Raw genomic sequence first — 14,204 nt, forward strand, 5'->3', positions numbered from 1 at the left:
GTGCCAATCTCTTCTAAGAAGCCTTATGTAATCATATGTAGTGATTTTTTTTCACACAACCCCACAGAAGCAGCTCTGAATCTAAACAATTTCAAGGCAAATTGTGGCCGAACGCTGAAAGATTCCTGGCACGTACTTAAAACGCATTCACTGAAAATAAAACCATCCATTATTAATATGAGCGACTTTAGAGGCTGTTCATGCCTGCATAGGTTTAGAATTTACTCCGAGCCCTCTTTTACTGTTATGTATTCAGCTCTGCTTGCATGTGCATGAAATAAAAAAGGCCCCTGGAGCTTTTTGGGGACAAACTGTTTGGCCTGAAGCTCTGCAAAGTTTGGATCAAGATTAAACCAAGAAATTTAAAGTCTGTGTGGACCAATAATAAATATGTCTTCTGAGATTGTCACACTATCCAGTCAAATCTATACTACTGTTCAAAAGTTTAGGGTCACTTAGAAATGTCTGTATTTTGAAAGAAAGCTGTTTTTTTCAATGAAGATCACATTAAATGAATGATAAATCCAGTGTAGACATTGTTAATGTGGTAAATGACTATTCTAGCTGGAAACAGCTGATTTTTAATGGAATATCTCCATAGGGGTACAGAGGAACATTTCCAGCAACCATCACTCCTGTGTTCTAATGCTACATTGTGTTAGCTAATGGTGTTGAAAGACTAATTGATGATTAGAAAACTCTTGTGCAGTTATGTTAGCACATGAATAAAAGTGTGAGTTTTCATGGAAAACATGAAATTGCCTGGGTGACCCCAAACTTTTGAACGTAGTGTAGATCAACTTTAACTCATTTTAGAGCAACTTTAACTAATGTAGAGCAAATTTAACTAATGTAGAGCAACTTTAGGTAATGTAGAGCAACTTTAATTCATATAGAGCACATAGGAGGACTTGAATAGTTTCCATGGAAAACATGAAATTGCCTGGGTGACCCCAAACCTTTGAATGGTAGTGCATGTTCTGAGATTGCCACACCATCCAGGCAAATCTAGATGATTGAAATAATTGCCCGGTATATAAATTAGGCAGCAGCATTCTCTGCTCTGAAACATTCACAAAAGCAAACGGACCTGAGTTAGTTTGAACTGAACAATCACAAATAGGCACTAGAGATACAGGATGTTTTCATCATTTCGGCTGTAGAATAAGTTGCCAACTAGAATAACCAAAACGCACAAGGCAACTGAAACTCATTGGTGGACATTTGCTGCAGACGATGGCAACACAAGTGATGATTATTTGTAAAACTACAGCTCTCTTTCAGTGTAGCTCTTCTCAAAATCAATCCACCTCTTCTTCATCGTATCATTCTTAGGAACTTTAAGTAAAGAAACCGAGCTGTTCTGCATATTCTTCCATCCAGGAAAGATGCATTTGCATAGTTAGCCAACAACCTGTAGGCTGTAGTAGTTGGAGCAGGTGAGCTACTGATGCTAATGCAGGCTAGATTTTCTCCTTGTAATGTTAGGTAAAGCTTTGGTGCATCATTGAGCCGTGATTTCTGGGCCACCAAAAAAGTCCTGAACATATAAACGATAAAAAACAGCGTAGCAGTCTAACCTTGTATGACGTATTTAGAAACATTTCTTAGAATTTACTGTATTAAAAATGTCTGTCATACTTTGACTTTAAACATAAGATCTTAAGTTCCACATTAACTCATTGATAGGTTAGTAGAATTTTTAAAAATAAAATCATTAAAGAAGATGACCACTAATCCTTTAATCATTAATGCAGCTGTAAAAAGGACTGCAGTAGAACGTTGTAGTAAAAAAACAGTCCTTGTTACTGCAATGAATACATGTTATATGTTTGGGGTTGTATCTGCATCACTCTGGGATTCAGTAGAGGTGGTGTTTTACAGATGAAAATACACATTTAGAAGTGCTCAGCAACTCCAGAATTTATGCTATTACATGCTGTTACCACCACAATGTCTTCAACAATATGCATTTAAAATGTCCAAGGAGGTTGGTCAGCATTAGTTTCTTTGTCTTCAGAGGGATTTCTGTGTCTCAGAGCCTGGATATCGCTCCATTGGCGAATTATTGCTCCATTAACGGTTTCCCTTGTGCACTGCTGCTTTCAAGTCGTAAATATTTTAAGACACATAGCAGCTCTGGATGGTTATCCACGCTTTAAAGCCACATTATACCGTATGTGTGCATTCTGTTTCATGCAAGTAGAGCTCTACAGTGTGTGCAATGAGTGAAGCACAGCTGCTGTAGTTCAGATGTGACCTTTGTGTGAATCTCCCACATCGCCGTCCTCATGCTCATGCTTTCCTTCTTGCAGGTAATCTTCAGAAAGATCGCCGATGTGAAGCGGGAGCAGGAGCGCCAGAGGAGCGAGGTGACGCTCTCCATTCCTGACGACCATCCTGTTCGCAAGCTGTTCCAGAAGTTCAGGCAGCAGAGAGAAGCCCAGACACCGGGAGAGTCTCACACTTACTTCGATCACAACTGTGTGCAGGTGGAACCGCAGGACCACCATCACACCGAATCAAACTCTTACACCCAGCCTGCAGCTTCTCAGCAGCAGTACAGCAACGGAGGAGGTGGAGGTGCAGGAAGCAACACGGCCGCACCTCCACAAGCTGAGAAGTCAGAGCAAAGCTGCACGCAAGAAGCAGTGGAGTCCATATCGAGACCTTGTGCGGAGAGTCAGCCTCACCAGAAGGCCAACAGTCCTGCAAGGAGCAGCGGCGGAGGTTCAGACGGAGCTGCAGGTGGTGTTCCCAGAGTTGGCAGAGGTTGGGCAAAGTTCAGGAACGCCACCTCTGCTGAGCCTCCACGTCCTGCTGTGGTACAAGAAAAGCCGACACCCAAAGCAGAAGACTGGCCGAAGGGATCCCAGTCCTCAGAACTGTTTGCAGCCACCAACAAGATCCAGGAGATGGAGGAAGGTGGAGACACGGGAGGCAATGAGGGCGGCAACAGCGCAGGAGAGGAAACCAGCGCCATGCACAAGACTGACTCGTGCGACAGCGGCATCACCAAGAGCGACCTCCGCATCGACCGGGCGGGAGATTCAAGGAGCTCCTTTGAGCGAAGCCCGATGGAGAAGAGCCCGTTGGAGAGGAATCCGTTTGAGCACAGTCTGGGGGTTTACAGCGAGGTCTCCCTCAAACACTCCTTCGTGCAGCCGGTTTCTGAACAAGCGCTGCTTCAGTCGACGCTGCATGAGGCAAAGCTGGAGCTGAAAGGAGACATTCAGATACTGAGCGGCCGACTGTCGCTGCTCGAGTCTCATGTGAGCGAAATCCTCCGGCTGCTGTCGGTAAAACGAAGACTCTCGCTGCCTCCGACTTCTTCACCAAAAGCAAGAGTGAAGAGTCCAGACACTGCCCCGAGGCCTGAAACACCAAAAACAGACGATGGGCCTTTTTGAATTGATTGATTAAATAATGGATCTATTTAAGAACAGGAACTGATTTAACCCTCCTGTTGTCCTCATTTACAGGCACCAAAAGATATTGCTTCCTGAAAAAAATCCAAAAATTCAGCACAAAATTGCCCCAAAATTCTGAAAATTTGTAAAACCGTCAGGAAGAAAATTCCAATACTTCCTTAAAAGTTTCCCTTAAAAGTTTTATTTAAAAAATCCCTCAAATTTGGCAAGAAAGTTCTTGTAATTATTTTCAAAAAATTAGTAAAAATCTTCCAAAAAAATCCTAAAAATATCTAGTGATTACATATATATCAGTAAAACTTCTAATATTTTCTTTAATGTTCTTAAAAAACATTTTTAACATTTCTTTTTTTCCACCCAAAAATGTTCAAAGATTTCCCAAAAATGTTGAAAATGTGGACATCAGAAGTTTCACTGTGAAAATATATATATTTTCCACATTTTCAAACTTTAAAACGGGTCAGTTTTGACCCGCAGGACGACACGAGGGTTAAAGAAGCATCGTGCATGTCCTGCTGAGCTAAACTCTTGACTGCATGCAGAAGTTCTCTTCATGTTAAATTAGCACGACAAAAACCCAGGAGTTTTTCTAATAGTCTTTGATTGTGAGGTGCTCTGATGGACTTGTGTGTTCTACATGTGAGAACGCCGAGAAGGAACAACTTAGAACAAGAAAAACAATACGGACAGTGTTGCTGCCAGGAAGTTACATTAAGACAATGTAAAACTATAAGTCTAAATGATGATGCTCTGATGAAGGTGCTTGTTGAAACATGTCAGCCTGAGGAAGACATTGAGATCACTATTTTTCATTATCCTGTCATTCTCTTCCTTAACTTGGATTTTTTTTTATGCCAGTTTGCAGCTCATGTCTTTAACCTTTCTGTGCTGTTTTTGGTACTAACCAGCAAGGTTTACGGGTCATACAATTTACAGTTTACAGTTACATTTAGCAGACTCTTTTATCCAAAGTGACATACATCTGAGAGTAGATACAAGGCAGGTTGGCAGGGCAGCACTAAGGACCTTGGCCAATAGTCCTCACTGGACAACTGTACCCTGACTGGGATTTGAACCATTGATCTCCCATGCCAAAGTCAGGGATGCTAGTCACCATACTTAATTAGGTTTTCACAATACTACAGTCATGAGAATTTCTGTAAAACTACTTAACAGACGTTGAGTTTATGTCAATTACAAGCGATATACACTCATAAAAAAAAGTTTCTATACACTTGTAAAGGCCATGAATATCATGGCAGTCTTGAATTTCCAATGACTCCGATAACTCTGAGTTTTCTTCGATGGAATCATTGAAACACGTGTCTTTGTCACTAAAAACAATCATGTATTTTGATCCTGTCATAGATCTATTACAGATCTTCTGGAAATATGACCAAATCTGCTGGGTCAAAAATATACATACAGCAATGCTAACCTTTAGTTAAACATCCTTTTGTCATTTTTACCTCAACCAAGCTCTTTTGGTAGCCGACCACAAGCCAACCAGAAGCTTGACCACTCTTCTTGACAGAACTGTTAAAATATATTTGTTGTCTTTCTGACTTGTTTCTTCATTACAGTCCATGGGTTCTTGATGGGGTTTAAGTCAGGACTTTGGGTAGACCAGTCTAAAACCATAATCCTAACCTGATTTAGAAATTTCTTTGCCATTGTCATTGTCTTGTTGGAACTCAACTGTGTCCAAGACCCACCTTCTGGCTGATGGTTCTAGGTTTTCCTGAACAATGTGGAGGTAATCCTCCCTCTTCAATATTCCATTTATTTTGTGTAAAGCACCAGTTCCACAGAGCATAATACTGCCACCATTAAAATGAATCTGTATAGGAACAACAGTGGTACAAAAATGGTTCTAGAAAAAGTTTTATCAGAAAAATAAAAGTTTGTAAGTATGTAACTTAAGTTATAACACAAAATCTGATCAATGGGTGATGGAAATAATGTCTACAATATGGTGGACAAGGTTCTGTTCAAACTATGAAACATGAAAATTTATAGCAAGACACGCACTCAATAACACAAAAAATCTTTTTCTCTTTTTTTTAAACAGTATTTACACTTGCTTTCACCCACAATTCTTGATTTTTTTCATTACCATCAGGTTGAAAAAGCTTGAACACCACATATATAATATGTGCATGCAATATATGCATCATTTTCATTTTAATAAATATTGAAAATGGGTCCCAGAGAACCCAACGACACATAAGAGTTAAACAACTTTCACTTGCTGGTGTCTCTGAGAAAACTTATGTTATTGCACAGATTTCCAAATATACGTGTGACTCCCTTTATCTTATTATAGATTTATTAATTGTCAGGTAACTACATGTGCCTTACAATAGTAAAGCCTCACTAAGAGTTGTTTAGATGAAGGACGATCGACTCTATGTTTTATAGTTTAACTGTTGAGGACAATATTTTCTCCTTTGAGTCATTTTCTCTTTTACGAACAGTTAGGAAACTAATCTTCCGATGCACGCAAATAGGAATAACAATGCGATTTAATATTACATGTTATCTTTTTTGTCCTTAAACGATTTCTTTCCCTTGAACTAGGATATTTCAGCAGGTAATTGCAACAAACTCAATGCATATTCTGTCATGTACGTTTACCTCTTGCTCAGGTATATTTATTTTAAAATTAATATTTATTTCAGTGTGTTTAAACAGTAGTAATGCATATCATGTTTATAGAGCACGGTGTATTTTAAATGTTGGGTTTCTACGCACCGCTATGCAAATCTAAATGCAACGGCACTAAACTCTGTGATGCAAACAGAAAAATCTTCATATGTTTGGATAGAAGTGTTAGTTTTCTGTGTGACTGCGACTCTTCTTAACTGTAAGGATGTAAGCATGTGACTGAGTAGTACATCTATTTTATGTTAGCTCTATAAATGACCTCGCATGCGTCCGAGGGAACCTGTCAACTGTGAAATGAATAATGAAAACTGATGCCTGCTCACCATCTGTTGTTTAGTCTCTTTTGTTATGTAACACAAAAGTCTGTCTTTATGTAAATTAGAAGCCATGAAAATGACAACATGAAAAGTGTTTTCATCTGTTATCTTTTATTTATGCCGGTGAGCGATTGTTGTAGCTGTAAACATGAAGAGTTTTCCAGTCAAAATTGTGGAGTTTTGCTGTTCATTATAGCAGTTGTTACTACTTAACTTAAAAAAGGTTTTAATTGTTCTAGAATATGATTTTTATTCAGTAGTCGACAGCGGAGACAGACAATAAACATGTACAATGCCTATAAAAATTCATGATGCTGCCACCACCATGCTTCACGTCATGATGCTCCCACCAATATACCCTTTTCACTAAGTTGCTTGAAGTGTTCTTTTGTCTTCATGGTGTAGTTATAGACAGGAGTACTGATTCACCAGTGACTGAAGAAGAAGAAGAAGAATACATCTTCCCCTGGATAAAATCCTAACATGAACCCTCCCATGCATGAGATGTGCCCTAATCTTAAATCAACAAGTAAATGGCAACAGGAAAATATCACATGGAAGATCTAAATTGTCTTCATCCTGAAAGGGTCAACGCTGGAGGAGACTACAACCTGAAACCAAATTACTTCCAGATATAAAATCTTTCACAACAGAGTTTAAGGCCTGGAAAGAGCTATAGTTTTGTTACTTGTATTTTTTCCCCCTTGCATTGCAATTAATATATGTGATCATGAATGTTGGTCAAGGCTCATGCGTGTATTGGAATTGCAGTAAACTGCAAATTCAAACAGACAAAACAAAGTGAAAACACAAAACTCTGTGTTTCTAATGCACCAGATGAGCTGTTTTCTAGATCATCAGTTGTGGGTCTGATCAGTGTGTTAACAGGGAGTCTGCAGCAGACCTCCACTACACTAGGTGGCACTAATGTCTTATTTCTGCCTCTGTGAACTGAAGCACATGCAGGAAAACTACAGGAGAAGACTGAAGGCTGCAGGAGTCTCACACCGAAACACAGAGAAAATCTAAAGCAGGTAAATGTTGACAAACTTTTCTGAAGTTGATTAATTGAGAGCAGCTTTTTGCAGCTTTTTAATGGAGAGTCACGTCCCTAAAATGTTCACTTCTCCTGATGGCTGCATAACTTTGGAAATATGTTAATAATGTTTTCCAGGTTAAGCAGCTGATGAATAAAAACAGATGTTACCTCTCCTGTGTAAGATGCAGATAAATGTGATGTGTTTAATATTCACACTCCAGCAAGCAACCTGTGTTTTGCTCTGTTTGAAAAGTTTAGAACAGAGTTTGGGTTATTTCTTACAAAAAGCTACAGCCTGTAGTTTTTATTAGTCCATTGGCTGATATGGAAATTCTTGTAGAGTTTACGTATTTTTCTTCATTTGCAGAAGTAAAACAAACTAACAAAAACATTACAAGTGTTTGCTGTAGTTTTTTTAAGTGTCATCCAAAATAAACAAAAAAACAACCAAAAAACCCCCACCAAGATTTAATTTTGGCAGCTTTTTGTCCTTCAATAAACTTTAATGGAAATACACTACAAACTCCATAATTGAAAATATAGTTATAGTTTGACTACATATGGAAAACATGAAATTGCCTGGGTGACCCCAAACTTTTGAATGGTAATGTATACAATGTAGAAAAAAATCTAAAGAATATACAAGAGTGATACAGAAATGTGCAAATGGCATGAGAAGATGCAGATCAGTTTACAGATATAATAGATATAATGAATGATGTTCAAAATGTAAAGTGGTCCCTGAAATGATAAACTGTTAAAAATATTTAAAACCGTGGTTAGTATTTGATTCATAAGAACCTGAAATTTAATGCAAAGTCCGATCTACGGCCTGCAAGGAAGGACGGCAGAGTTTGTAGGTAAATGTTTTCAGTGTAGACAGAGAAAAGGACGTCTGTTCTTCCTTTTTCTGGGATTGCTTGGTTTGGTTACCTGAACATGGAAGAACAACGTAAGGCTTTTTATAACCTCCAAAGTCAAACAATTCCAAAGTGACAAGCCTGAATACGGTCAGTGTTGGAGGTTATGTGGAAATACATATACACATTTTGGGAATGCCCAAACATTTCTGAGTATTGAACAGATGTCATTGCAAACGTTAGGCATTCCCAAAATGTGAATTCCCTCCACAACCCCGAGCTAGAAGTGGTGCCTTACAGACATTTAACCAGTCATCCTCAGTTCATTCTACATTAGCTTCTTTCTCCCATCTTGACTATAAGTAATAGCTGCACTGTGACTTGGTGGTTAGTACTTTTGCCTTGCAGCTAGAAGATCCCCAGTTCATGTACTGGGCTTCCTGGGATCTTTCTGCATGGAGTTTGCATGTTCTCCCTGTGCATGAGTGGGTTTTCTCCAGGTTCTCCAGCTTCCTCCCACAGTCCAAAAATATGCTGAGGTTAATTGTTAATTGTCCGTAGGTGTGAGTGTGATTGTTTGTCTCTATGTGTAGCCCTGTGATAGGCTGTTACCTGTCCAGGTGTCCCCTACCTTCACCCTAAGTCAGCTGGGATAGACCCCCGCACCCCACAACCCTAATGAGGATTAAGCGTTGTATAGATGCTGGATGGATGGATGAATGGACTTTATGTACATGGTGGAGAAAGACCACTTCCCTGTTGTAAGAATCTGTGAGATTACTTTCCTCTCTGAATGGTGATTTTATGTCTGTTTTATTCTTATTTCTTTTAAATCAGCTCCGAGATGGAAATGCAGCTTCCTCCTCACGAGGGCGACGAGCTCTCTGTGGTGGACATGCACACCGGTGGAGAACCTTTACGGATCGTCCTCGGCGGCTACCCAGAGGTCAAAGGTGATAGCGTGCTCTCTAAGCGCCGTTACGTCCGTGAACATCTGGACCACCTGAGGAGGCTGCTGATGTTCGAGCCGCGGGGCCACTACGACATGTACGGAGCTCTGATCGTGGACAGCGAGGTTCCCGAGGCCGACCTGGGCGTCCTGTTCATGCACAACGAGGGCTACAGCACCATGTGTGGACACGCCGTCATCGCCCTGGGACGCTTCGCCGTCGACTACAAACTGGTGAAAGAGCCACAGTCACCGGAGACGCAGGTGAACATCCACTGTCCCTGTGGTCTGGTGAGGGCCTTTGTGGAGTATTCTGAAGGGAAATCAGGAGCAGTGAGGTTCCTCAGTGTGCCAGCGTTCGCATTTGCTACAGGTAGGTGGAGTTTTATTCACCCGCAAGAAGCCAACATGTTTTCAGGTGTTTATACACCAATCAGCCCCAACATTAAAACCACTGACAGGTGAAGTGAATCACATTGATCATATTGATACTATGTGGTGTTCTGCTGGAAAACCTTGGATTTTGGCATCCATGTTGATGAGACTTAGACACCCAAATAAACATTGTCCCACAACAAACACACTCCTTCATGCAAATGGAAATCCTAAATGTCACTGCAGGAAAATACACCCCACCACATCGCAAAACCATCAAACAATCAGGAACATCTTGAGGAACATGACGATCACCCAAGATGTTGATTTGACCTCCAAACTTCCTAGACCTCATTCTGATCAAGCATCAACAGGATGCAGTGGAACAAGTTTGATTCTCAAAGTCCGCACTGCACAACCCAGAGAACCCAAAGGATCTACTGCCAACGTCCTGGTCCAGACCCCAAAGGACACCCTGAGAGGTCCTCTGGTCCAGACCCAATGGTTCAGAGCATTTTTGACCACATAAGAGGGACCAACACAATATTAACCAGGTGGTCATAATGTTATGACTGATTGGTGTGTTTTCTGCACTAAATGATGTTTCCCAGATGTGATGGTGACAGTGGAGGGGTTTGGAGAGGTGATGGTAGACATCAGCTATGGAGGAGCTTTTTACGCCTTCGTTGACGCCCAGAGGTTTGGTCTGGATGTGACCAAGTCCAGGACTCGAGATCTGGTGGACGCAGCCACAGCAGTGACCAAAGCTGTCAAATCCCAGGTGGGAAGGTTTTGTTGTACAGACAGTAAAGGTAGGAATGATGTCCACCTCGGTTTGACTCTGAATTCAATAAGTTATTTAAAATATCACAGGTGCAAATTCGAATATATACATCTAAGAAATGTAGCTCTTCAAATTTAAACACCCATGATTTAAAATTTCTTTGTTTGGTGAATAATTATTTCAAGGCATTTGATGAAAGTAAAGCTGCAATAGTTCTTTGATTAGTTGTCAACAATTCAATCAGTTTTTGAATATTGTTTTATTATTGTCACTTTGGAATTATTATTTTTTTGTCTTTGGGAGGTTGGCATCATGGATGTGCAGCAACTGTGTGATGCTATCAAGTCAATATGGAGCAAATCTCTGAGGAATGTTTCCAACAGCTTGTTGAAAGTATGACACCAAGAATTAAGGCAGTTCTGAAGGCAAAAGGGGGTCCAACCTTTTACTAGCAAGGTGTACCTAATAAAGTGGCCAGTGAGTGTAGATGGCATTATTAGATTATTAATATTAAAGCAGCATGTTACTGTTGGAGCTGCTGCAGGTTTTACTTTATAACCAGTTTTATGACCAGATGAATCTGAGCTGTTGTCCGATGATTAATGTGAGAGGAAAGAAGAAAAAACAAAGTTCTGCTAGACAAATCTGTTTTCAGTTATTGTCTAATTTTTGAATCTTGTGTAAATAATCACTGAAATGAAACCATGTGAGGAGTTTAGAGGGAAACGTCACTGTTTGGTGAAGCCACTTGGACATCTGGACTGTGACCGCGACTCCACATGGCTTTTTGGAAGATTTCAGAAGCCAAAAAGTTTGTAAATGGCTGCTTTGAGCTTCTTGTATCATCTGTTGTGTAAAATCTTCATCTTGAAAGTAACTGAAGTCATCAGACCAATGTAGAGTAGTATAAAGTAGCACAGAATGAAAATACTCAATAAAATTACCTAAATTTGTGCTTAACTACAATATTACTTTCGCCCACTGTGTTGCTGAGTCACTTATTACTAATCGTGACTAAAACAGATGTGATGTTTTCAGTGGAGTCTTGAACGCTGAGGAAAACATCTGGTAACGTTTATGTGATTGGAGAGCTGTACGTTTTAGTACCACATGACCTCACAGCGTGATGTCACCCAGATCTACTCATGGTCAGAAGTTTGTGGACAACCTGATGGGAGTCACTCTTCACCAGATTTAGGAAACCGACTGAAGAAATTCTCTTCCGTTCAGCCACAGGAGTGTCTTTTTTTTGGTTAAAGGTTTGGATATATTCTGTCTATCTTGATTTTATTGTACTTATTGTGTCTCAGGTGAAGTTGCATCATCCCACCAGTGATGACCTGGCCTTCCTGTACGGCACTATCCTCACTGACGGCAAAGACGAATATTCCCTCGAACCCACCGCCAATGTCTGCGTGTTTGCAGAAGCTCAGGTAATTTAGAGATGAATATCACAAATATCTCATCCAACACTTGCGGGAGAATGCTTCATTTACATGATAGCATATAGTATATTACAGGGGTATTGTACATATATTGTATAGTACAGGAGTATTCAACTAAAACTCAAAGTCATGGGAACCCCACATGTATTTAGCTAATTATGTAAAAATGACATAAATATGTTTTATGTTTGGTCTGTTCAAACTGCACAAATAAGAAAACCGATCAGTTTATTAGTATCTTAGTAGTCTATTAGTATAATCGTTTAATGGATTTAACAAAGCCTCGATTCAGAGAATTTTGCCTCGATGAATTTTAGTAATCGAATTACTCTAATAACTCGAGGAATCATCTCATTCCTAATTAGAACTCTCAGTCCGACCATTCTGTAGAATAGAACGGTCTGATCGCACCTCACTACAATTCTGCTGTTGGGATAAAATGCTTGAACCAGTGTGTATTTAATTAAAGAATCACAATCAACTTGGGTGAGGCTAAGCGAAACAACCACTTCAAGGAGGGCCTCACATGCACCTAACATGATTGCCAGGCCAGACTAGCGACCAAAACTGAGCAAAGAGAACCTGCGTACCTCTCTCTACTATATAAACTCTACTGTGTATGTATATGGCAGATACTTGTTTGCTATTCTATTAATGCTGTATTTACATTTAAAATCTTGCATATGTCACCTTTTAAGAGGTTTAAACGCTGTCTCCTCAGGTGGACCGAAGCCCCACTGGTTCTGGTGTCACGGCTCGAGTGGCTCTTCAGCATCACAGAGGTCTCATCCAGCTGAACCAGACCAGGACGTTTCAGAGCGGAGCTACTGGATCCCAGTTCACAGGAAGAGCTGTCGAGGTACCGTCTTTCTTTTTCTTTGGTGTTATCTAGGTCGACTCGCGTGGATTTAAACCAGAAAAAAGGAAAGTGTACAGTTTTACCAGGATGTTTTTTGTGTCATTTTGGCCATAATGAACTGTAGATTACTAATAGATGGATTGTCCGCTTGAGTTTAAAAAAAAAGAACGTCAAATAACATTAAAATAGTAACTTGAAAAGCACTCAGAGAGCGCAGTACTCCGCCAAGGTTGCTCATTCCCCAATACGGCATTCACTGAAAATTTCATCCAAATCAGTCTGTCTGTTTCTGAGTAATGTTTCTAACAGACAGACAGACAGACGGACAAACCAACGCTGATCGTCACATAACTCTGCCAGTAATAATTAATCTTCATAAACAGCTGCTCTGTGTAACTAACCAGCCTACAGCCATGAGACACTCACAAAAACTCTGACTCTTAATGGTCATGTGAAGTCAGTTTGTGGTGTTGTGTGTCTTTTTGTAGTCTTGTAGTTGATTTTTTAAAATCTTTTTTACTAGTAAAAAAGCAATTTCCTATGATAATTTTTTAAAAACAGTTCTTTTTTTTTTTTTTTAAAGTTATTTTTTTGGCCTTTTATCAGCTGTATTGGATAGGTGCAGTGAGAGAGAGAGAGAGACAGGAAACGGGAGAAGAGTCGGGGGAAGACATGCAGCGAAGGGCCGCGAGCGGGAATCGAACCCGGGCCAGCTGCGTCAGGGACCAGCCCCTGTACATGGGTCACCCGCCCAACGCGCCGAGTTATACGGGCGCCCTTTAAAAACAGTTCTTGATGAAATAAGTGGATTCTAAAATTTGTAAATATGTAAGAAATATGTAGTTTTGACACCAAGATTTCCATTTTTTACTGCAACTTTATCTGTTCCAACCATCAGTTTTCTCTCCTTGATTACTAATAATCGGTATTTCAGTTGAATCCTGTTTACAAACATGTTTACTGATCTCGTGTTTCTCTTAAGGAAACCAGATGTGGAGACTTCAAGGCTGTCGTGGTGGAAGTCGCCGGTCGAGCTTTTTACACCGGAGTTTCACGCTTCGTGCAGGAGCCTGAAGACAAACTGACACACGGTTTTCTGCTGAAATGAGCTTCAATTACAGGTTTTTCTAGTTAAACATGGTCCCAACATTTTAAACCTTAAAGCAATGAGGTGCCGTTGCAGCTTAAAAACCAGCTGTAAATGGAAAATCTCTCCAATTCGTGTCAGTTTTCTGTGTAAAAGTCAATCCTGAACAGTAGCTTGAGGAAAAATTTTGTTTTTATGTCATTGTTGTTAAAATTAACAACCTTTCATGAGGATTAAAGGAATAATTATCCTGTCCTGAGTTGATTGAAATAGTAAATAGCTAGAGATGTGATAAAATGGCCACAAATCCAGGCTAACTAAAATATTTTCATACTGAATGGTGACATTTCTATAATAAAGAATAAATAATAAAAGTTACTGACCTCAGTTG

General features: G+C 40.0%; 2 protein-coding genes across 3 annotated transcripts in view; both read left to right on the top strand.

The window, feature by feature from the left end:
- The window catches only part of kcnh5a (potassium voltage-gated channel, subfamily H (eag-related), member 5a), a 33,239-nt gene extending 26,816 nt beyond the window's left edge, over positions 1-6,423 (top strand). For both annotated transcript variants that reach the window (XM_035946860.2, XM_023267367.3), the window contains exon 12: positions 2,316-6,423. In XM_035946860.2, the coding sequence (XP_035802753.2) occupies positions 2,316-3,410 (1,095 nt within the window). In that variant the 3' untranslated portion in view covers positions 3,411-6,423. The remainder of the gene's footprint in view (positions 1-2,315) is intronic.
- Positions 6,424-7,348: 925 nt separating this feature from the next.
- On the top strand, positions 7,349-14,200 carry LOC111566664 (trans-L-3-hydroxyproline dehydratase). Its single transcript, XM_023267384.3, has 6 exons — positions 7,349-7,449; positions 9,152-9,636; positions 10,250-10,419; positions 11,733-11,855; positions 12,589-12,726; positions 13,709-14,200. Exons 2-6 carry the CDS (start codon positions 9,159-9,161, stop codon positions 13,832-13,834), a joined length of 1,035 nt encoding a protein of 344 aa, XP_023123152.1. The 5' UTR covers positions 7,349-7,449; positions 9,152-9,158; the 3' UTR covers positions 13,835-14,200.
- Positions 14,201-14,204: the final 4 nt, after the last annotated feature.

This window comes from Amphiprion ocellaris, chromosome 12 (assembly GCF_022539595.1).
Source record: "Amphiprion ocellaris isolate individual 3 ecotype Okinawa chromosome 12, ASM2253959v1, whole genome shotgun sequence".
In the NCBI taxonomy this organism is placed as follows: Eukaryota; Metazoa; Chordata; class Actinopteri; family Pomacentridae; genus Amphiprion; species Amphiprion ocellaris.